Raw genomic sequence first — 26,035 nt, forward strand, 5'->3', positions numbered from 1 at the left:
AGACGTAATTACTTGCATATTGACAGTTTTAACAAGTAACTCATATTTAATTCTTTTCATTTAACTAAATAGGCTGATTCAGACTTTCACTAACTCATTAACGTGACTCTTTAAAAGCATTTCTTTCTTAAATTGCCTGTAGTTGTTGGTGTTGGCGAGTTCTTCCTTTCCAATTCAGGATGTATATTTTTTCAAAATATTACATTTCTTATAGTTCTCAATCATAACATTAAGGGTAGGTAAAACGTGACAAACGACAAAAATATGTAATGTATTAATGCAGAAATATCGGATTTAACGTTGTAAGCTTATTTCAGAATCAAACGCGATTGCGCCTTTTGAATATTAGACAGCAATATATATATATATATATATATATATATATATATATATATATATATATATATATATATATATATATATATATATATATAATAACTAAATGAATGTCTTATATGTATTCTTACTTAATGCTGTTATGACTATTATGCGATGCATTGACATCCCATCCACGATCGCCTTGTGCCCGATTCTACCAGTAGACCCTGTGATCAATGAAAACGGTTTTAGAAAATGGGGGAACGGCCTATAGTTGTATATGGCAATCGCAGTGTTTTTATTTACTTCTGGTTAAAAAAAAATCATAGAAATGTAATAATTTAACCCTTGCAATCGAGAACAGTGCCAGTTATTCAAAGTACACAAGGCACAAATTAACCCTGTGTTTCACCAATAACATTATGCCACCTATTGATAGCTTTTGTCGAGTATATACACCAAAGAGTTACACAATAACCTGCGATATTTCGTTTATTTTCAGAAATAATACACAATAATGATACATTCAGATTTTAACAGTATATATATGGTTGCCGGAACATTCAAGACATGAATATTGTGCATATAGTTCGTAAAAAAAACAAAGAAACAAAGTTAGAGGAGAATACGACAACCTCCAAATACTGTAAATATGGACAATGAAAAAAAGTAAAAATTGGACCATTGAAACATAAAATGAAATCAGCGTAACACCTGGAAAACTGTGCAATGTCGAAACTGAATTACTAAGAATCTTAAAAGATTATAAATGAGAACTATGTAATACAAAGTACTCCAGATTTCGAAATATAACAATATACTGCATGACGCGATTGCTTAGCAGCGGAAGCTAAGCCCAATCTTTTTTTTTTCACTTTTAAGTAAATATGCATTTCCAAAAATGCAAGCATTTGAAATAAAATGAATACGTTTATTAAGTGTTTTTAATCACATTCAAGACAGCTACACACACGAGAAAAAAAAAAAAAAACACCAACGCGTGCGTTCTTCAAGTTATAAAATACAAACAAGAACTCAGTATGAGGGATAATCACAATGGCATCATATTTTCCTTGGAAAAATACATAACGCATTTGGCATGCTTCCTTTAAGTAATAATACTTTTGGAAAGTAACTCGTTATCCAGCTCTCTCTAAGCATTTTAAAACACATATAGAGTAATGTAACAGCACAGGGCGAAAATGTATTTAAGTATAGTTTACATGTCCGATTTAGAAAAATGCAGCGGACTTTTTTTTTTAACTCTGTTTTTACAGTCTTGGAAAAATCTTTGCCTCCTGCACGGCCTCTCACCATTGAACGTAAAAGGTTCTTGCACGTGGCGAAACTGCTGAAAGGCGTCTGTCTGGGATCTAATCTCGCGATAGCTTGTTTGCTCTCCCAAGCAGCAGCTGAAAAACGAGATTAAGGAATCAAATTTCTTCATGTTTCATATATTTAATATTTAGTCGTTAAGTCATTTTTTTAAAATTCCTAGGGTTTCGTCATTTTCTCTAAATAATAATATTAATACTAAAATAAAATAGTTTTTTGCTAATGTAGTTTGCATTTTTTTTTCGTTTTGTGTTGTCCCGGTGTATAAAACGCATTATTATGACAACAATAACGACATTAACAAACACAACTATTGTTATCACTACTACTACTATTGTTATTATTGTTGTTGTTGCTGTAGCAGTAATAGTACATTCTTAAAAATAACGGTTCTGTAATGGCACTTTACTGAGTTGCGTGGCTCTTAATCATTGGTTGACCAAAGAAAAAAATCTCAGAAACGTTGTTTGCATATGAAGTTGGTTCTTTAGGCTTTGTAAAGGTTCCTAATATGTGGACAAAAGCACAATTATTTAATTATAGCGGGCGGATAGCAGACCAAGAAAACCCAGGTTTAGCCAGCGTTACTATATAGAGCAAGAGTTCGTCTTCAATCGGGAATACTAAAGGTATTTCACAGATCTGCTATCTTTAATTAATGGTTATTTATGGCACCTGTTGCAAATCAAAATAAAAAAGTTCTTCCTGGAACCTTCATATAGATGGTGCTTTTGGAGACCAAAAATGGTTCCCCTATATAGCTTTGCTGTGAAGAACCACACTTGCATCTTTATTTTTAAAAGCATACGAACTAAACTACTACCACAGCAACTAATAATAATAATAATAATAATAATAATAATAATAATAATCTCTTTAATTTAAGATGTAAAAAAATCGCAGAACAAAATCATCAATGTTAAATTAAATAAATATAGTGGTACATCCTAAGGTGTTCAAACAACCCCTGGAGTTTCCATATACACAAACATAATTTAACACTGACAATTTTGCTGTGTGCCATTTATCACTTGGAAAAAAAATACTGTTACAAGTAAACAAATACAGCGTAAATTAATTTAGACACCTATACCTGAAACACGGTAAAACAGCAGCATATTTAATTTACGGCATTAATCATTTCTGTCACTCTGAGCTGGCGCCTCAGTACAAGTTTCGCGATATACCATGGACGTAAAATTTTCGGTTTAAATCAACTTTTTTATGTTTTCAGGTATGACTTTAAAATGTAAAAAAAAAAGAAAAAAGTAAAATAGATTATGATAATTGTATCAGTCTTTGGAAATTACGCAAGCCATTACAATCAATTTTATGCACGGATATTAACTTATACATTCCATTTGGTTCACGAGAACTGGTAAAAAAATATGAAATTCGAAAATAATAATAATGATGAAATGCATTATGATTTTTGCATACACGCTTTTCTTGTTCAACATCTGTTGTTTTTTCCAGGTTCATTCACACATGCTCACTCACTACTTTGTGCAGGAGAAGGAAGGGGTCAACTTATAGCATGCTGTTAAATATACACACGAAGTTTCAAATATACTTCCTTATGTATGCTGCAGTCTGCTCAGCTTTTTTGGTTTTAAAAAAAAGACAGTGCCTGTTCCCTCATAAGCAGTCTTTTCTTTTTCATCCTCCGGTTCTGAAACCAGATCTTCACCTGCTGATCGCTTAGATTAAGTCGGTCCGAGAGTTCCCTTCTCCGTTGTCGTGTTATAAATTCGTTCATCATGAATTCACCTTCAAGTTCAGCCAATTGCAATTTGGAATACGGTTTTCGTTTTTTGCGAGTCCGGGTGTGCATCGGATACCAAGGAGTCCCTGAGAAGAAAATGTCAGAATTGTGATTATGACAGGAACACACGTGTAAAGTGACTATCTATCTATCTATCTATCTATCTATCTATCTATCTATCTATCTATCTATCTATCTATCTATCTATCTATCTATCTATTATATAGTGCATCTATCATCTATCTATCTATCTATCTATCTATCTATCTATCTATCTATCTATCTATCTATCTATCTATCTATCTATCTATCTGAAAGAAAGAAAGGAAATAAACGTGTTCTATTTTCTATGTAAAAAAAAAAGTTGATGCAGCTATGTGCAAATTCGCAGAGCTGACAGAAAAAAAAAAATCATTGCGTCCCGATTACGTTCCTCGTACATTTAAGAGTGATATCCCTAGACCCCTAGCGGTGATAGGCAAATTTGCAATTAAATAAAACTGCTCATGCAAAGGGTCTAGCTGAGCAAATCAAACACGAATTCTAACAAATGTTGGTTAAGACGTTACAAATATTTCAGTAATTTTTTTTTCACATAGTAACATGTTGCTTAACCATAGCCATTTTTTCTATAAATCTTATCTGCACATTCCGTACACTTCGGTTCAAATATTGTGCTGCACGTCTTGTGCTTTATTGAGTGCTCAGTGAAAATGTTGTTATTGCGGCGTCCCCAATATTGTTAATATTTAAAACAGTGATGGACAAAGTGTTTCGAATAATTTGCCCATCTGAAGTATTTGGCTGCTTGTTTTATGTACAGTAATGAGAATTCCTTCCCATCTTTAATATATATTTAATGCAAAATGTGTACAGTCTGATGCACATCTTCGGCGTATAAATGATATTTGTTATTAACACTAAACCTTTTTACTTCGTGTTCTTGCAGCAAATAGATTTAGAGTACTTGAGCCCCAACTCTTCCAGACCCGTACTCACCACTGCCTGCCGGTACGCCGACTGCGTGGTTTGCTGGAGAAGACATGGCTGGAATCTCACTGCCAGATGTTTTAGTTCCTTCATTGAGAAGAGACGAGCTAGAGTCCGATTCTAGCGATTGACAGGAAGGGGGATCTTGAGATAAACTCTCGACGTTGGGGTAGTCATACTTGGGGAAAGTACCGTTGCTGTTTATCCCATTATGGATGCCGTGCTCGGGCACCATAGCACTGTCCCTAACTCTCTCCTCCCTCTTGAGGCTCGTGTTTTCGGTGCACACGTCTCGTCCGCTGCCGCTGTAGTAACATTTGCTGTCTTCTGTCCTGCTTATGTCGCACGCTCGGTTAAAAGAGGGGTTAATGGGCATGTGGTTGCTAAGGTAAGACTGAGGATATCCATTGCATGGTTCGGAAGAAGTCCATGGGAGAGAGCAGACATTGTCCCTCCTCGGGTATGACAGAGATGGTAGGCCTGCCAGCTGCCCGCTAGATGCCCTAAAATTAGGAAAGTAAAAAGTGTCTCCTGTGTGAATGTTTACCAAAGGTCCCACAAACCCGGGATTAAGAAGATTATGCTCGCCCATTTCCGCGGGCCTGACCAACAGCTTCTACGTTATCGCAATCTGACATTAAACATAGTTAAACCTGGGGATAGATTTGATTGGTTCGCCCGTTGTCACGTGACCGGACCAACATACGCTCCGATAGTGCCACCCACAAGGGCAATTTGAGACAAAACAAAACATTAACTTCTGTATTACGTTTTATATGCTTTTTAAAATACTATAAAACATTTTATTAAAAAGGAATCTGGCCTTTTTTGTGCTCTTGGCACAAGAAACGAAAAGATTTTTTTTTATAACTACACTGTCTCAAGTTGCACTTAATTTCCTTAATAGCTGACAAAAAGTCTTTGAACAGTATTAGTGCGCAAATCGCCTCTATCTTGTGTAGGACAAGCGGGGGTTCCAGATTTCATTATTTTTCAGCAAATTACTGTTGAATTCAATGTCACATAAAGCCCTGACGCCTATTTTATAGCGTCGTTTGAAAAAAGACTAACACTCAATAGCCACGCTGCACTCATATTTACAGTAACTAGGTCAAGAGGTTGAAAGCTTTCCACTCTGTAAAAAATATTACAACGATGAAAATGTAAAAAAAAAAAGTGTACATTTTCTATACTTTATATAACACCCTCCCCACACATCGGAAGGCTAACTTGAAAATCTAATTGAAAATTAGAAATTGATTTAGTGGAAGGCAAACTATGGAACGCCACCTTCAAATTTCAACACTACGATGAGATCAGCATGAAACTTACACGCGTATGATATCCGTTGCGTGTTACCGAATAAATGGCTGAATTATAATTATACAGTCGTCGCTGTACTTGTGGAGGCAGACACATGCCAGAAGACAGAATCAGACTCGGAAGCACATAAATACATCACCAACCATATTGAACTGATGTCATATGTTCTGCTCATCTTCACTTGTCTCGAAGATCCGCTAAACGTTTTCATTTCCGAGTTCCAATATGTCTCTTTTCTCTTATTGCTGTTTAATTACAACGTTATCGTACAACAGGTGGTTTTGAACGTATTTGTTATTATTATTATTATTATTATTATTATTATTATGGCCGACGCCTTTAATCCACATTTGAGAGATACAAGTGATTACATTTCTTTTCAATTGAAATACAGGCAGATGAAGCGATTTGCTCATGGTCACACAGTGTCAGTATAGCGGGACTTGAACCCACAACCACAGCGCTGAAGTTCAACCCCTTAACCACTACGCCACACAAACATCGCTATTATAACTATTATTGTTATTGTTCGTAATGCTACTAGTCCTGTACAACCGGTGCAACACGTAGCAGTCTTGACTATAAGCGTTTGAACCCAGACCAGAATGATATCATTTTGAAAACTGTAGATTCACCCCGTGAATCGACGGGCTTTCCTCCGACAGTACCGACATATCGATTGCTTATTGTTATGTTGATTGGCAGCTGTTAACTGTCGGGAGACGAGGCGTCCGGTCCGGTCCGTGACTGAATCCTGCTTTTGGCCGATTGTTATAGTAACAGATTGAAAGGAAAAAGCGCGTGGAAATCAATAAATACAACTGGTACATTAATTATACTTACGGTTTTTTTTATTTTAGTGCTTATAGGCAGGGAGTAGTTATAATACATATTACTAAAATCGATTAAAAAATAATAATTTGATTTTGTAGCAACATCAACACTAAATATAAGAACAATAATAACAACAGTACTACTGCTGTTAATATTAATAACAAGAACACTACTTCTATTACTACTACGACTACTAATATTAATAACAACAATAACAACAACAATACTACTATTAATATTAATAACAAGAACACTACTACTCTACTTATACTTTAAAATGAGTTCATGAAGAACACGGGGACACCTTTGAAAACTTGTGAAGTCTACATTTCGCACAAACATTAGGAATTCTTTCTTCAGATAGAGAACCACAGACACATGGAATATGTAACCAAGTAGTGTGGTAGGCAGTAGGACTTTAGGGACCTTCAAAACAAGACTCGATCTTATTTTAGAGGAATTAAGTGGATAGGCATGGCGAGCTTTGTTGGACTGAATAGTCTGTTCCCGTCTGGATTTCTCTATAAGTTCTAATTTGCAATGTACTACAACAACAACCAAAACAACAATAATAACACCAACAAGAGCACTTCTATTACTACTAATAACAATAATAATAATAATAATAATAATAATAATAATAATAATAATAATAATAATAATAAGTATTGTTGCTGCTGCTGATGTTGTTATTTGCAGTAGTATTTGTATTATGTACCCAGAAGACACAGAAGTGAAAAGTGGGTTTTGTTATAATAAAGTATATGTATTGGTATATTACAATTTGAAATTAATTGAACGATATGGAGTCCATAAAATGGTCTTATCATTTAATTGTATATTACTTTGTATTGTTTAAACTACAAATCTAAATAATTGTGTGTGTGTGTGTGTGTATTAATTAAAGAGAAACATATACACAGAAAAAAATAAATTATTTGCAAAACCAGATTTTTAAAAAATTTCCTATACCACATGCTTTAGTCTGGAATACCTACTGCAGGTAATTAGGTCGATTTTGCAAGCTTATGCTTAATTAATTTAAGTTTGGACACATTTTAAATAAAGTTTAAAAAGTAGATAGATGTGAAAGGCACTATATAATAGAGAGGCGGGTGTGAAGGGCACTATATAATAGATAGATACGTGTATGTAACTTGTATTTTTTTTAAACGTAAAAATCAGAACTTAGGCTCTAGTTGCAACATTTTAAAGAACAAATTAATCAAGAGATTGAAAATGAATGCAACCTCTTTTGTTATTAATAATAATTCGAACTATTTACTAAAAGGAAAAATAACACCTATCATCTTTTAGTTCAAAATATTTGGCAAAATTGTAATTGCTGTGCAAATTAATATATACATTTCTTTATACCAGTGGAATTGCATGGATTATCTGTTTCATAACACAGTACTGTGACATTTAATAGATTCTTTATAATAACGTGTCACTTAGTTACAAGTTTTTTTAACTGTTACAAATGTTTTTAAGGTGTTTTTGATAAGTATAACAGGCTTTTAGAACAGCGGAACATGGTTGCTCCTTGTTAATTAAATGACTACTTGCATCTATGAATTCATAAAAATATCGTAAGTGCAAACGTCCGTGATACAGAAAACAATGTTTCGGTTTTGTTGATTGTAAGAATAAATGTATAGTTTTTGCAGTGTCTCGTCCTTTATGAAAGATATATATATATATATATATATATATATATATATATATATATATATATATATATATATATATATATATATATATATAGTTGTAGTTCGTATATACGATGAGTAAGATAAATACATTAGATGTGTAATTTATATATCTGTGTGTGTGGCACATATAACGTGAAGTGAACTGCAGCTGAATGAGTTTTGAATTAAAACGTTTAACTGTCTGAGGGAGTAAAGTGTCTGTTTAATTCTTTTTTTTAATATCTTGACAGTAAATTATGTAATAGACAAACAGGCGAATGCACTCACAGACAGACAGACAGACAGACAAAGCTTGTATACATCCTGTGTTATTAATCAACATGCTACTTGTAATGCTGCCAAACCTATTGTGAATCGGTGATATCTGCACATCTTCACTGAAACGCTTCCTTTCATACTATTTATTCTGTTACTCAAGCAACGTTAATTTTCTGTCTACTGCGTGTAAAACTACGATTATTTGTTGAACCACTTTCCAAAGAAGCTATATATGACCGAATATCAGATTATTTTTCTCGGGCTGGTGGGTCGGTGCTTGAGAAACCGAAATAAAGTGACTCTGAACGCTCCTCACACTCCCTTGTGCACGCAGACGTGCCTCTCTATACGACGGTGTAAGTTATATTGCAGTGAAGGGAAAATGTTCTTAATATTTCCTATAACTCTTTTTATCAAATAATGTTTGATTAGTTTTTAATTACAAGATAAACATTTACAAGATTTTTTTTTTTTTGTTAATGAACACATACACGATTGCTACAGCATAATAATTTGCTTGTTGCTGTATTTTTTATTTAAAATATTGTTAAATGCCAATAATAATGCATTATTCTGAGGAGCTTAGTAATTACACTCCTATTGGCTACATATTTAAACAATAGGCTTTATTTCTTTGTCAGTGCTTGCCTTAACTGTATTGTAATAAAATTAATTAACAAGCCAATTTGTACGAAATACTTGGTTTCCTTCGGGCCATCGCAAGCTTGATGTTCCAAATACTCCACAATTCAACTAAACAAACGCATAAGTTCATTCTTTTTTATTTACTGTAAGTCTTCTTATTTTTTTATTAGAAGATAAAACAATGAAAGACAAACTGCTTTTTAACATAACATGCATTGCTCCAAAAGGAGCTGCAATCTCGCCTTTTTGGATTTTGTAAAATCGTGCAGTTGCCCGCGAGTATTGCATTATTTTATTTAGACTCTTGAGTATTTTAACAATACACGCACACATGCATTCACACAAATAAATTAAAAAATAGTTGACGAAGAATGCTTCAAATGTATAGCAAAGCCTCCTTCTGTAACACCGCTGCCTTGTATTAAATTAATAACCCGCAATTAGTCAAAACAGTACCTTGAACGTTGAAAATAACGGGCCTCAAACTTCACAACTGCACGTAGACATAAAGATCTCAGCCAATGAAGGGTCGTTGATAAAAGCCACTGGAAACTAAAAGGTTATATTTTTTCTGTTGGTGTTTCTAAGCATTTGGGTATAAGTGACACGATGGACAAACTGTTTTCATGGCGGATGAGGCTATCGCTGGGCAGTTCAAGGTCACTGTCTAGTGCATTCTCCTACGTTTTCTTTAAATTGGAGTCGCCACGGGAAATGCAGTATACAGAAGATGACTCTTTGTGATTTTATTTTTTGTGCAATAAAAGGTTTCCTCTGCCTCTCCGCAATTTACGTACATTCCTTTGCAGCAGCCCAAAGTTCAATTTCTTGTATAAGAATTAGTGGAATGCTTCCGGTAAAAAGATGAAAAGTTGAATTTATGAATCACCAAAGGAGGTTTTGCATATTCGCTGTTAGACTTCAGACCCAATAAGCCCGTTCTTAAAATTAAATCACAATTTATCTGCAAAAAGTAAAATAATCTCATTGAGAATTGAAACAAATTATACTCGTCATATAGTTTATTTAAGTGTAGCACCCCTAATCAGTATCGTCATAATTAAAGCCCTCATCGTGCAGGCTCTTTAGTCCTTTCTCTGAAATATTCATTTGAGTTTGGCTGCTCCGCCAAAAGCCATTACGTTTACATTTGTAATATATGAAGGTTTCACTGACGTACAATTTTACATTTACCTTAATAAATGTGCACTTAACACCGACAGTTTACTATGTCTTGGAAACACACAGAAAACCACACAAATGTGAAAGCGTAAATAATAATAGTAGCAGTAGTAGTAATCGTAATAATAACAATAATCATACATTTATTTATATAGCGCCTTTAGAAGTGTAGCAATCTCTTGTGATGAAGTGCGGCTAAAGTGCACTTTTCTTCTTAATCTCTTTGGACGATTTATTTATACACCAAAGCTGATGTCTGCCATGGATCTATTAACCTTCAACAGTGGACTCTTACATAGGCCTGTTTGTACCAGTTTTTCAAATCGTATATATTGTATTGATTTTATTCTATTAAATTTTATTGTATATATTATTGATTCTATTACATTACATATATAATGTATTCCTCTTAATCATTGTAGGCCTATATACGAACTACAATTAGTGACAGCAAAAAAATTAATAAATAAATAATCAAATACATAAACAATAAAAAAATAAAATAATAATAATAACCCAACTGCTATAATACTACTGCTGCTAGTACATTTACGATTATACATCCAAATTGAACACAAACACTAAAATATAATTAAGAATTAAAATAACCAATGCAAAAATGTGTGTATTTAAATAGCGAAATTATAGGATATCTGAACATTCAAATCAACTGACGACCAAACTAAGGTAACGGGAGAGTGTTAAGTTAGGACCACTTTAAAGTTATTCTAATTGAGAACGTCATGTTTCAAATATATTATTCTATTATTTGGTGTTCAAAGCGTGACATTAGTCCGTATCAAGTTACTAATTTAATCTTCTTCTGTGCTATTATATCATTTATTTCTTTTGTACTTGATAAACTGTTTGTGAAGCGTTGAGAACACGGGAAAGGCGCTATATAAACAGAACGTGTTATTTTTATTTAATGGTATCTTGAGAAATATATTTATTTTGGATAACAAATACCATCAGGATAGATTGAACCGATTAACATTATGTTGTATTAATCATTACAGTTTTTAAACTTATGCCTAGTTGATTTATGTCAGTGCAGTTTGAAAATGTACACCCACGCTTAATGTTTTAAGATTTGTTTTCGTGAAAAATTTGCAACTTGTAATACATTCCGGCCGATAGATAGATAGAAAGTATACAAATGACAAATTTACAAATTACATATGGCTCTATGTTGAGTGCAACCTTATTTTTTTGTTATATGTATTTAATATTTCGAACTTTTAATAAAAGGGAAAATAATACCTATCATCTGTTAGTTCAAAATATACCGCAAAATTGTGATTGCTGTGCAAAATTAATATACATTTCTTTATAGCACTGGAACTGCATGGATTATCTGTTTCATAAACTTAGATAGATAGGATACAAATGACAAATGTACAAATTACATATGCGTAAAAACATGCTCTGAGCTTGTCTTCAGTATACATTTACTTATTTGGCCGACCTCTTTATCCAAAGCGACTTACAACATCCGAGATACAGTTGGTTACATTTCTCTCGGCTTTCCATTTGGAGCACAGGTAGGTCAAGTAACTTGCTCAGGGTCACACCGTGTCTGTGGTGGAATTTGAATCCATAACCTTAGGGTTTGGAATCCAAAGCCGTAATCACTGCGCTACATTGCTGCCTAAACACACTAAAAACAATAAATGTATTTTCTTGCCTCCGTGTTTTTTATTTAACAAATAAAGATTCTATTGGTTTGTTATTTATAGTATAGTCTGCGACTGGCATGTTTATAGAGCTCAGACATTAATTAATCACTTGATATTATGAGATTCTTCCTGCACAACACACTTTTGTCCTTGTTTATATAAGTTGTAATGCTATACCTGTAACAGGAACTTCATTAAATTAACATATTTGCTTTGTACACCGTGACAAGTATAAAATCAAAACTAAAGCTGGATTGAAAGTTTAGAACACAAATGATATAGACATTAGAACGTGTTTCCATATTTTCACACTCTGTTCAACCGACTTTTAACATATTTTAAGGCAAGGTATTCTTTCGTGACTGCATTCCACAAACACTGGCATGCACGAAATTTGCTCCACCTCCTGCTATTTCCACGCTGCTACCACCAGAGGTTCTCAAACCCCTTCCCATCGCAGTTTTCCACCAAATAATCCAGTTTTATTGGATAATTATTGGCCAAGGACTAAAGGAGAACACTGTAAATAATGCAAGAAACAGAGATTATACAAGCAAACGTATAAGAGTTGAAATATGAATAGATAGATTGTGGCACATAATGGATTATTTAAAGTGTTATGCAACTCAGTTTTATTTGTTTAACAGTTACAAATGTTAAAGAGGTTGTCGTTGATAAGTTGAACGGGACTTTTAGATCAGCGGAACATGTCTACATCGTATTAATTGAATTTGTTGTTTTGAAATGAAACTTCGTTAATTATATCGCAAATGTCAGTGTTACAGGGAAACTTCTATTTGCAGAATTTCTGATTTAAATTAAAGTTTGATCATTATTTAAATTATATGTCAAAATGCAGTCGGAAATAAACATCTACATAATTGTTTTGGACACACAACACATTTCCGGGGGAAATAAAGCATCCGTGTCCACTTTTTCTTTTAAAACCAAAGATAAATATAACCGAGTGGCTCTGCGGAGCGATGCCATAGTAGAGGAACCCTTTTCGCTTCCCAAAAAGACGCATCCACATGAAGGTTCCATAAAGAGCCTTTATTTATTTAGCTAGGCTCCATACAGTAATGATAACAGATTTGTGTAATGCCAATGGATCCTTATTTAAAAGAAAAAAAAAATGCTGCATACAATAACACAGGATATTGTCTGTATCTAGAAACATTCGTGGGATGAAGTGGTGCTTGGTCAAACCAAGGTTCTACAAAGAACCACAAAACCTAAAGAACTGGGATTTTTAAGAGTGAAGGGTATGTGACAGGCAAATAGATAGATAGGGAAGACACTATGTTTTAATTGTTACAAATGTTTGAGGTGTGTTTCATAAGTAAAACTTATTAATGGAATGATAGTCTTATGAACATGTAATGACTTCAGCTTGTTTAAAGGTTAAACTGCCGTGTTACGGTCAAAGCACATTCTATTCTATTGAATTTAGTGTACCTGAACTAAGTTATAGTTTGATCATTGCCACGCATCTATGCACTATATATATATATATATATATATATATATATATATATATATATATATATATATATATATATATATATATATATAATGGCATAATGTAATAAATGCAGTCACAGGTCACTAAATAAATTGGTTTAGACGCTAGGTAATAATATACATTTCTAGAGTCAGAAATATTCTCTCCACTTTTTCTTTTCAAATCATATAAGGGTAAATTACGTGATAAAAAACATAGATAGCGATTCTGAAACAGGTGCACTGCTACACAAAGAGTGGCCTCACACACCTGGACGAATAGCCATTTAAGTTCTCTACAAGTAAAAAAGAAAAGGCCTGGTCACTCCAACGAAGCAGACGAGGATTCCAATGATAAAAGGGAGAAAAGGTCCCTCCACTTCCGACGTTTATGTGTTTATGGCACGCCATTAACTCGCCTGTCTAGACTTGCGAATGGCACCCTGTTTGTCTGTAAACAGCAGCCTTGCTGTCCGTCTGGACACTTTGATTGTTTGACTTGCTCGTGAGTTTTAAAGAATGCGGAATTTGGGTCTCTAGCTGTCGAATCCCCTCCTCCACTTTCTCAGCCTCCCTCCTGTAACCCAAACCATCCTACTTACCCCACCCCCAGAGGAAGCACACATGCGCCTCTTTACTATGCATGAGCCTCTGTGATGTCAAGGTCACAGACTGCATAGTCACGGTCAAGGGTAACGCAGAAATGACATCAGAAAAGAAGACGAAGAAGGAAAAAAAAAAAACACTCGGTTAAACATCACTATTTGCCCTCTTTGTCTTTTGTGACGTTTCGCTCGTACATTTCTCTTTAACCTCTTCTCTAATACTTAGCATTTTCAAGGCAGCGCCTTTACAGACGTAAAATAGTGCATTTAAAGTCAGAATAGACTGGGCGCAGCTCTCTAAAATGTGCGCTGTGTGGCCAATGATATAAGCTCGAATCCCATTCACTTATTGTATATGTCCTCTAATATTTTATAGAACAATATAGCTTCTGAATAATACAAATAGGCATTTATCGGTCCAATATTCTTTCTTTCTTTCTTTCTTGTGTTATCCAACCCAGTGGCTTGTATGATCTCGTCCCGTTTATAGGGCCTCAAATGTCGTTGTGTAGGAACCTTAAAATGTTTATTAAGTATGATTATCATAGCCTAGAGATAATACTCGAGAAGAACGTTTTGTGGTCAAAACCTATTTTGACAAACTCACATTGCTACTTTTTATTTTTGAAATGTATTTAGTGTGCAGTATTTTATGTTATTGATAGTATGTATTAGAACAAACTACATATAATAACTCCGTGACTGAAATCGTCAGCTGTGTTAGGACACAAGAAGCCATAATAATAATAATAATAATAATAATAATAATAATAATAATAATAATAATAATAATATTATTATGTACGAACATCTACTAGGAACATCCCGTGTACAACATGATTAGGTTAATTGTGTAATGAAAATAATGCATAATGCGTATTCATTGACTCCGAAACGGTTATTAGAAAGCGTGTTATATATACAGTAATGACAGAAGAAGGGGCCTTCGTTGCCTCGAAAGCTTGCATATTGTAATCTTTTTAGTTAGCCAATAAAAGGTGTCATTTTGCTTGGCTTTTCTGTACAGTAATGACAGAAGTTTTTTAGAGAACATAAGGATCAAATATGTAACTATATACACACTTTAATGTTTTGACAGCGAAATCTGAGAATCAGGGAGACACCGCCGAATTATAAAAAAGGGTGAAGTCATGCAGGAACAAAACCTGGACGGGACAGAAGCGCATCGCATGGTTTACAGAAGAGCACAACGATGTATATTAGCAAGTTTTTTTTAAGCTAATGTGGTGTCAAGTGACGTGATATAAACTAAACGAATTGTATACAACATAAATTAAATAAACAGATAAATGCTAGTCGGGAAAATAACTTGACGCGCTGTGTACAACACAGCTTTTGGAAGGTGTCATTTTGTTTTCTTTTTCGTAAAGGTAATGCACAGAACTTTTTTTTTTTTTTTTGCGCACGCTGTTTTTTGTACGAGTATTTTACCAATTTTTTCACACCCTCTGCATGCCCAACCTACCTGGAAAGGAGGTCTCTTCTTTGAATCGACTGTTCCAAGATTTCTTCCACTTTTTTTATTTTTTTTTATTTTTGGAGTTTCTTGTCTTCTTAGAGGCTTGGTGGCTTTCAAAAATAGAACCTGTTAAAACCAATCCAGGAATCCCTTGTGTGATAATTGGGCTAAACAAGAAATAAGTTCTTTTTATTGAGCTATTTTTGAAACCTCTTTGTACTGATCTTTCAAACCAGAGCAATTAAAAAAATTGTGAAATTCATTCCAATCTTGCATATCTTCGCATAAATACATCAAACAGATGTTATACATTACGCCAGTGATTGCTTGTACGTTCCGTTTATTGTCCGCATCGTAACTTCCATTAAAAAGAATTCTTTCTTTCTTTCTTTCAATACGGATGTGGTAAGCTGAAACACTTTCAAGAAGTTGAAATTATATATAGATAAATAACACAATAGAATAAAATAAAAATGGATCATAAGGAGCTTTACTTACAGATTTGCCACTTCCGTTTTATGATGCTAATATATATTGATCCATATATATTAATACATATAAATTAATATTACAACTACGGCTTGATCACGGTGGCATCACAAGGCAGTGGCCAAACCAAAAAAGTGGACTGGGCGCCCACACATACCCACCCACAAGTGGCCAATTTGAAATTGCCAGTAAACCTGAGCTGTCGCTGGAATGTGCAAAATCAGATTCGCACCACGTATTGTTTTATTTGTCACGTGGATCAATTTAGGGGAATTTGATATTTTTCGTCTCGAATTAGAGTATCTAATCAGATTTTCGCTGACACACAATCGGCACACGATTACAATTAACAATAAACGTAGATATGCATGCTGGGAGCGTCTCACCTGAAAGGCAGAAATACAAAGATCTCTGCTGTATTTCCCCCAAGAAAATTCCTGTTAAGGGCCCAACCAGTAGTTCCCAGCCATACCGGGGCTCCACTTGACTTGGTATCGCTTTTTCATTACTGAAATGCTTTGATAAACCCGTTCCCCATGCTAGTCGCTGACCTCTCCGAGAAGTTGAGAATCCAAGAAATTCTTTTAAAAAAATGTTAATACTGAATTTACCTTTTCAAAAAAACATACACCTCAATAAGGGGTTGTATATTAATTAAATTCACAGGCTAAAACAGACAAATTATGGATTAAAAAAAGCAGATGACATGTATGAAATGAGCATGACCTTAGGATACTTGTAAAACACCTCAAAGCTGTTCTGTGACAAATATTGACCAGTGATATTCAAACGTAGTTACATACACATATACATACGTACGTACGTACGTACGTACGTACATACATAACAAAATCAATTACCAATCTTGAAGTTTGCTTTTATTTATAAGAAACACGATCTCATTCAGTATGCATAATTCAAGCAACACAGCACAATACACGGTCAAGACAATTAATATGAAGACACAGCTTGCAGGAAGAAGCAACAGTCTTAATGCGATAAGATGTCATATACTATTAGAATGAGCAAAGCATGATATGCTTACATTTTAATGAGCAACGTCATTCGATTTCTGGGATGCTTATTTCATTTTGCAAAAAAACAGATAATAATAGTCCTCAAGGAAGATATAGAAATAAACCAATATTTAAATTATCAATTTGTCCCACGTCGACGACATTCAGGCATTGTGACATACTGTATGTATGCTGTACAATTTCGACATTATAGCAGTCTTACATCTCTCCGTTGACAAGTTTTGACTGAGATGTTTGAAGTGAATCAAATTTCCTATATAAAATTACCTTGTCTTCGCTGTGTGGAGCTCAAATATATGAATGTGTCATTTTTATTTAACCAATTTCTGGAAAAAAGGTATAAAAACTCAGCATGAAAAAAAGAGATTTAAGACTGGACACACATTTTTAAACGTATACAAGTATTTCATACAAGTTTTTTTTTTTTTTTAATATACAATTATATATTTATACAAATGCTTAAAAAAAAGTAAGTGATTGTTCACATTCATAAAGGAAAGATAAAGAGCGACCAACAAGGGCAGCAGTCTCTTTAGCTTTTAAATAGCTTTCACGAAAAGACAAATATTGATTGTGAAACGTTTACATGTAGGATCTTGGGGTTCAGGAGGAGTGTTCTTGGGTTCGGTTTAAATAGATATAGGCAGCCATTCTCAAGTGGTGTGCATGTGAGATGATTTGGATTTACTGACGAACTTCTTTTCTTTGACACGTCGGTTCTGAAACCAGATCGTGACCTGACGTTCTGAGAGGTTAGTTGATGCTGAGATACGTCGCCTTTTCTCTTTGGTGATGAACTTGCTGCTGGCGTACTCCTTCTCCAACTCCTTCAGCTGGATCTTTGTGTAAGGGACCCGCTTCTTCCGTCCTCGCCGGTAACTGCTCACCTCGGGCTGCAGAGGCACGACATCTGGAAGACAGAGGCAAACAGCTGTAGGCTGACACTTACACTCCCGGCATCCCGCAGATTTTGGATTCCATATCCCAAATGTACAAAAGCCATGCATGCTGTTATAAAGGTGTGTTTTAAGGCCCCTATAAACTTCTTCAAAACGAGAAGCCCTTTTATTTCTTAACTTAAGAAATGCACTTTATTTTTTTTTCGCTCTTAGGACAAGTTTGATGATTAGTTATGACATTATTATTTATATGATTTATTTTCCTTGCTGCCTATATGAAAAGTTTTTTTGAATTGGAATATTTGAAGTTCTAACTCAAAATACTTCTGGCCATTGAAAGTCCTTTAACTTCAGTCCGTGCCGCACCATTCTGGCAGCTCAGAAAAGTAAGTCCTTATACCTTTAATTATACGCTTTTCTTAAAACCGTGTATACATCATTAAAAACGGGGCTTGAAATTATTAAAAAATAACATAGTAAAAGGACTAAAAGTAATATGAATTACTAAAACGTGTGGACGATAAAAATGTGATAGTTAATATGGAATAATGATGACAACAACAGTAACTAATAATAACTCATAATTTAAAAAAACAACTAATGGTAACAAACATATAAACAATAAATATGGCACCTCATACAATGAGAGCGCTACTGTATGTAGCAAATACAGCCATGGCAATATTCAAATAACAAACAAAAGTTGACAAAAACAAAATAAGAAAGTGTGTGTGTATGTATGTATGTATATATATATATATGTATATATATATATATATATATATATATATATATATATATATATATATATATATATATATATATATATACATACATATATATATATATATATATATATATATATATATATATATATATATATATATATATATATATATATATATATATATATATGCATACATATATATATATGGCCCTGGGTAAGCAGGGATATACATATAAATAACAATGAAATAAAGAAAGAAAGATGTTTACAAGTAAAAATTACACTGTCATTTTCTCTTTTCCACAAATAAATTTTTATTAACATTTAAGAGAACGATAATTTATAAAGATGGATGATTTTTAGCATTTGTCTTTATGTTACTTTATCAATACATGTCATAATCATATATAAAGAACAGGTACCAATCATTCCAGTGTTGTCTTTTGATCATACATCTGAATTTTAGAATGATGTGTAAACAAGAGTTTTAGCAATTAAAAATCTTCTAAGAAATAATGATAAGTTACAAATTAATCAGTTAAGTTTACCTTTAGAGATGATAGAGAATAAAAATGGCTAAAGGCTATCTGCCCAAAAATACGAGGATACTGGACTAAATTTTTTTTTTTTTTAAACAATTGTATTGACAGTCATAAAATGACAATGCATGTACATATTTATTCAAATCTCTTATTCTGGTGCTCTGAATGCAAAAAGTGACATATTGTTTCAAATCAAAATGCCATCCAACTTAGATAATAATTAATCTGGCAAGAATAATAATAAATGCAAACTGCAGTGCCTACATTATGTAAAATATTTATCAGAATTATTTTTAGTACTTTCTATTTCAAAATGTTTTAAAATTTTATTTCATAAATTGTTGAATGCAATATATGCAGTGCCAAGCATTTCTATTTATTAGATAGATAGATAGATAGATAGATAGATAACAAGACCCTTCCCAGGAAAGGTGGTTTCAGGAGATGAAATTTATGTATGTATGTATGTATGTATGTATGTATGCATGTATATATATTTGTGTGTATAGAGGTATGTTTGTATATTATTCACAACACTGTGTCCTCTCCATGCAGCACTCCCTACCAACAATTAGTCCATCTATTGATTATGGATCATGGAGCTGCTAGTGTACAGAATGACAGGCTCTTGACAGGCCTTCTTTGATGGATACAGTATTTCACATATAATATGGTCATGAATAGTTCTCATAATTGGAATTAGGGAGTGCTAGAGTTTACTGCAAAACTGGCATTTCATGCTCTAACTTAACACACTCAAGAATTTGATAATGAGAATTTATTATGCCTGCCTGGTTACTGTAATCAATGCAGATACAGTTCTTTTTATTTTGGTTAAGGAGAGGAATATGAATATGAATGACTTGTGCGCCTGGTTAATTTAGGACACACACACACTATATCTATCTATCTATCTATCTATCTATATAGATAGATAGATAGATAGATAGATAGATAGATATATTTGTGTGTGTGCTTTTTTTTCAAAACATGCTACAGTACCTACAAATATTTGAAACTGCGCATTGATATTTCAGAAATTAATGAGCCGAGTCAGAGAATAGCAACTCTTGCAAACAGTGGGCGGTAGTGCATAGTGTATGACCACATTATCTAAGCAAATATGCATTGTTTGTGTGCTGAGGTAAACGCATGCATATGTATTGTTCAAATAAAATTACATTTTCATTGATTGACACCATTATTTTTATGAAAAATATGTTACTCACATAAGTACAGATTTTCTTCCATATCAAAAAGTCTCATGTATAATTAAAATATAACCACCTGTGCAAAGCCTTTAAATATGCATGTACTGTATGTTGTGTGCTTACTATCCAAAAAAAAACAAACATGTATATTCACAAAGAGAAGTGCACATTTTAATGTTTCATTATTAGAATTTATACTTTTTTATGATGTTTGTTATGTTTTATGCCAATAGTTAAATGAACTCCAGAAAGAAATGATATAAATGTGTTAATATAAAATAGAGTGTGGGATATCAACAGCTTTGACAATCAGAAAATCATGAAAGTATTCTTTGCAGTGTTTGATTTTCCTGTAAATGGTATGACTGCAGAAGACATGAGAGCCACCATCCGACCGCGGAGTAAATGTAAGACCAGTGCGGTTTAAAGAACGATGTAGCACTATATTTTTTTCCCGGTCAGATCAAGACATTCGTTTCTTTCCCTAATGTTAAGTTCTGACTTTTTCCACAAATATGGTGCATTTAAAAAGCAGCGCCTTCAAAAATATAAAAGGCGCAGGTTCAAGTGAACTTTTGCGTGACTACTGTGCATTCATGTGTGCACCAATTTTGGTACTTGAGTGAGCAGCTGAAGTGACCAGACATCTGTCATAACAATAAGAGACTGTTAAAGGTGATGACACGAATACAACTTGTTCATGTGTCCAGTTTATGCCCGCTTTTAAGAATCTTTATAAATAGAAAACAAAATTTGCGAAAAGCTATATATATATATATATATATATATATATATATATATATATATATATATATATATATATATATATATATATATATATATATATATATATATATATAAAGACTGGGGAATTCATTCAAAGCTATTGCCTTTCGTCTTCTTCCAAGATTTCAGTGGACTGTAAAGTCATCTTTGTTTTGAAGATTAAAATCCACCAAGACCACTGTTTTATGACGATTGTTTTTCTGGTTTAAAAACAGATTAAATGAATGACAGATGGCTTTGCTTTTACTGATCAGACAAGAAGAACCGTTTCAAACTCGTGTCTGATTTACACATCTCTTTCAAATGGCATTACTAAAGAGTAATATCTCAAAAATAAAACCTGCAACAACTGCTGTATCCTAAATTAATCTGTTTAATTTCACTTGGTTGGGTGGTGAAGTCTTTACACGCCCGCAAGTTGCGTTGATATCGAAACAGTTGCTTATTTCTGATTGGTCTGAATTGGCCCGTGTAAGTAAGGGGATTTTGTCCTCCTATTTGACAGGACTTATTTTACCTAAAATTTGCCAAATTACCATTCGAGTTTCAATTCAGCTTCTATAAAAATTTTGGCGGGAAGAAATAATCGAATAAGTAATAATAAATTAGACAAACCGATCAAAATGGTAACACCTTTTTAATTAGACTTTTTGCGTAACTCCATGCTATAATTAGAAGTTGTTGGATAAAACAAATAACCATTTTATCTTTAATTTAGTGAAGAGATTATTTTATAGTCATATGAAATACATTTAAATACAAATATAAAAATACACGTTTCAGAGAAAAACTGGTTCAGTAAATAGTTTACACTATGAATAACTGGGATTAGGTTTACACCTGGAATATTTCGTATTGAGAAAACCTTGCTTATATACTGATCGTTATTATAATTATTTTCATTAGTTACATTCTAATTTCTTGAGTCCTTCCCCAATTACCCTTTTGGCGTCTATAAAATATATTCCATTTCCTACCTGGAAAAGGTGACTTCCACAGATGAGAGGACTGCGTTTGCTCTTTGGAGCAATAAACCTGGCCATCCCAACCGTTGGAGAGAGCCCAATGCTGATAGCCTTCCATTGGTATTAAAGCCTCGTGCCTTGGTTCCGGGTGCGTGCTTATACCTGGAACCACGGACACGTCTAAGTAACCAGGGACAGCTTGGTATGAACTGGCAAAACTTGGGTAAAACGTGAACTCTTTTGCTCTGGATGACAGTTCTTCCGTGGGAATAGTGTTGCTTGGTTCAGAGTACTTTTCGGCCGGGTGATAAGAGCAAGGCTTTTGCTGCAGGTTCACGTTGTGCGTGTGTGACAATCTGCACCCGTAATAAGGATTCCCAAACGGATATCCGTAGCCCAGGGTTGCACTCGAAGAAGTCTGGGGAGCCGGACATTGCCTGCCCGCGTCCGGAGAAGAAATATCCGAATAAACCGAACCCTGATGAGCCGCTATGCTGCCGGAATGGCGACCCAAAGCTGGGTGAGAGATCAGTTCCCTGCAATGACTCGCTGGGCAATTCCCACTTATTCCCTCCATGACTTGGTTTTTATTGTGATTATTTTCATTCGGGCTTTTTTCATACACGTACATCAAGGTATCCGCCCAGCGTGGATGCAGAACCAGCGAAGTCGTCATATCACGGTCTGCCGATGCTTTTTAAAAGTCGACTTCTCCAGCAAGCACCCAATTTCCAAACACATTTTTACACAAGCGCATGCGCGAAGGAGACCCAAGTGCCCAGTTCATTAAGAGTCAGTCGGGAACACGTGATATTCAAAATACGGTGAAGCTGAGTTTGCACATCTTATCCCTTTAACAACAGTTTATATCGTATTTGCCGATTACCTTTGGGCTGAAGAAAATGATTCCATTGGTTAAAATCGGTTTAGAAACAATAAACCTTAAAGGGATGGTCTTAAAGTGACAGGGTTGCTAGAGGGCTTAGCCGACACTGAAAATTTGGAAGAGAAGCTTTCCAGAATTAAATAAATATGGATTCTGTACGATGCCAAAAATAACACCGTTTATAGTATATCGAAGGCAAGCACAAGAAAGCGAATGAAGATGTTATAAACGAAATGCAGGATTTCGTACCCTTCTTGGTTATAAGACTGAGAATGTTTTTGTCATGTGTATTACACGTTTATTGTATAGAGAGCTCGGCTGAAATAATCAACGGATATATATATATATATATATATATATATATATATATATATATATATATATATATATATATATATATATATATATATATATATATATATATATATAATATGAAAATAAATGAATTGCGTTTTTCAATGCCGTTATTTCAGCTCATCTTTTTTTCTTTAATAGCGATGCAGCGTTTGCCTTAACATTACATTCTGTCGTATAAATTGCATTGAAACTGTGGGATTATAGTCCTGTTTCTAATGTATATTATCTTTGATTAGAATAACATCAGAGATTATATAAAAAAAAAAATCTTACCCGCAAGACACAACTTTACTCTGAAATGATACGATGTCGGAGTTAATGCGCTTTAAGAGAGAAAGAAAAAAAAAATCGTCAACGTTAGCATTAAAAATTTATAAAATACAATTACTTATAATTTCTGCATTTTTCTGCATATAAAACCGTATAGTATAGCATACACATTTAGCTTGTGTTCATTTATTAACTAGGATTTTATGTTATTTTGGTTTTATATAATGAAATTTGAATACGTTTATAATTCATTATAGAAAATTTGTCTGACCCTTAGGTGTTTTGGTGCTATCTATCTATCTATCTATCTATCTATCTATCTATCTATCTATCTATCTATCTATCTATCTATCTATCTATCTATCTATCTATCTGACTACAACACTAGAACTCTCATTTTAGTTTAGGACAAGCCACATATGTATGGATGTTAGAACGGTGGCAAGTTCCACAAATAAGCAATAGATTCTACCGATATATTATTTTGTTAAATGTAATTTATTTTTTAAACATGTTGTATTCTATCACCAGCACTCAAAATGTTAATGTTATATTAAAAACATTAAAATATTTTACATATATTCACTAAGCAGACTTTTATTCAAAGCAAATGAGGTCAACATAATCAAGACAAGTGTTAAAGGACAAGGCTATGAAAATGATCACCACAAGTGAATAGCAAAGCACAAAATGCAAGGTAATGACACCTCCTAGGTTACAAGAATCTAACAAAGTCATTACCACCTAAACAATTATCAATTATATATAAAATATGTGTGTTTAAATATTTATATACGTTATTCTTTATTGAAAACCTGTTTACTCGATAACTTCCTTATATTATCAGCGCAATATTAGATGTTTTTAAAGAGTACGTAGCAAGGGATTGGCTCTTTGATTTTCGCCAAACAGTCATTCTTAAATGCAGGAATCCTTCTTCAGGCTTTTATCGCACAGCAAGTTTACAGCTTCATTTTTTAATTTGAAAATTATATTATCTTCTAAATGTTTTACATATCTTTCTCGTAGAAGTATAGCCGCTTAAAATTCATATGGTTGATAGAGCGTGTCTAGCAGACTTGAACATTTCATGAGAAAGAGCAGTGGTAGCTGGGTTTACAAGAACACATTATGGACACTTATTTCTCAGCAGAATATACGTTTAGAGAGGTAAGAGAAAGAAAGAAAGAAAGAAAGAAAGAAAGAAAGAAAGAAAGAAAGAACCTTAACTTTTTAGCATTCTTGGCAAAAGAATAAACGATTTATTAATAATTACCTTTATAAAAAAATAACTTTAAATATATGTTTAGAGAGATGATATTCATTTGAAAAGAATATTTTAGAGAGGTGATAGAAAGAAAGAAAGAAAGAAAGAAAGAAAGAACCCTTAAACACCTTTTATAAATTCTTGGCCAAATTATTACAATTTTCAATCAAATATTTTCTTTTGATAAATAAATTAATTTCAAGAAAAGAAAATGCATAAAGACGTATACCGTCCATTTTTCGAGATATGTTTTCATTTTCGTCAATCCCCCCGAAGGCGCCAAATTCGAAGGCTCTTGCAAATGGTATCTTCGAAGGAAGTCCAAGGTCAAGGTAAAAGCCAGACAAACAAAGTCGTAATTAGAGTCTAGACAGGCAAGAATGAACTTCACACATCTAGAGTCCAATTAACATGCAAACCTAAAACAATCAAGGAAGCTATGAATTGAAGCATCAACAGAGAACAGGAATCTGCTAAGAATGAAAGAAAGCATAGTTGTTTTTTTTTTTTTTTCATTTAATGGCCGTTTTTCTTCTTTTTCGTTTTCTTCTTGTTCTTTTGACACCAATGTTGAAAATACGTAGCAACAGAATAACTGGAATATGTCTCAAGTGGAAGCAGCGCATATAATAGGAGGCATAGATTCATATATTTCATGTTGGAACACAACTCTGTATTGCTTAAAATATTTATGTTAAGTGTCTTGCAAACGTACATATTATACTGATATATACTGGTAGTCATACTTTGTAGGAAAACGAAATAAAAAAAGTATGTTAACGTTATTTACTTGATCTATAAAAGAAGATCTGTTTAAAAGAAATAAACATTAAAGCACGTTTCAATTAATCATATGCACATATTTTGTTTTTCAAACAAGCACACCAATAAATACATGGAAACACATACACACTCACACACACACACAGATTTTGTTATATACTGCTGTGAACATTTTAAGGCCTTA

At 33.5% G+C, this 26,035-nt stretch overlaps 2 protein-coding genes across 2 annotated transcripts; both read right to left on the reverse strand.

Moving 5' to 3' along the window:
* Positions 1–3,265: 3,265 nt before the first annotated feature.
* On the reverse strand, positions 3,266–5,000 carry hoxc12a (homeobox C12a). Its single transcript, XM_039749891.1, has 2 exons — positions 4,418–5,000; positions 3,266–3,504 (listed from the first exon to the last, which is right to left on the reverse strand). Exons 1-2 carry the CDS (start codon positions 4,998–5,000, stop codon positions 3,266–3,268), a joined length of 822 nt encoding a protein of 273 aa, XP_039605825.1.
* A 12,689-nt stretch (positions 5,001–17,689) lies between these two features.
* Positions 17,690–22,964, reverse strand: hoxc13a (homeobox C13a). The gene is made up of 2 exons (XM_039749892.1): positions 22,301–22,964; positions 17,690–18,068 (listed from the first exon to the last, which is right to left on the reverse strand). The coding sequence occupies exons 1-2, from the start codon at positions 22,962–22,964 to the stop codon at positions 17,812–17,814; spliced, it is 921 nt and encodes a 306-aa protein (XP_039605826.1). The 3' UTR covers positions 17,690–17,811.
* Between the last annotated feature and the right edge of the window lie 3,071 nt (positions 22,965–26,035).

This window comes from Polypterus senegalus, chromosome 3 (assembly GCF_016835505.1).
Source record: "Polypterus senegalus isolate Bchr_013 chromosome 3, ASM1683550v1, whole genome shotgun sequence".
NCBI classification, from domain to species: Eukaryota; Metazoa; Chordata; class Cladistia; order Polypteriformes; family Polypteridae; genus Polypterus; species Polypterus senegalus.

Bases quoted from the DNA above. Each gene is read 5' to 3' on its own strand.
- hoxc13a (XM_039749892.1), bottom strand. From the start codon at position 22,964: ATGACGACTTCGCTGGTTCTGCATCCACGCTGGGCGGATACCTTGATG. The intron at 18,069-22,300 runs GTAGGAAATGGA...TCTGTCTTCCAG, and splicing joins GTGGAAGTCACCTTTTCCAG to ATGTCGTGCCTCTGCAGCCC.
- hoxc12a (XM_039749891.1), bottom strand. From the start codon at position 5,000: ATGGGCGAGCATAATCTTCTTAATCCCGGGTTTGTGGGACCTTTGGTA. The intron at 3,505-4,417 runs GTGAGTACGGGT...TTTTCTTCTCAG, and splicing joins CGGCGTACCGGCAGGCAGTG to GGACTCCTTGGTATCCGATG.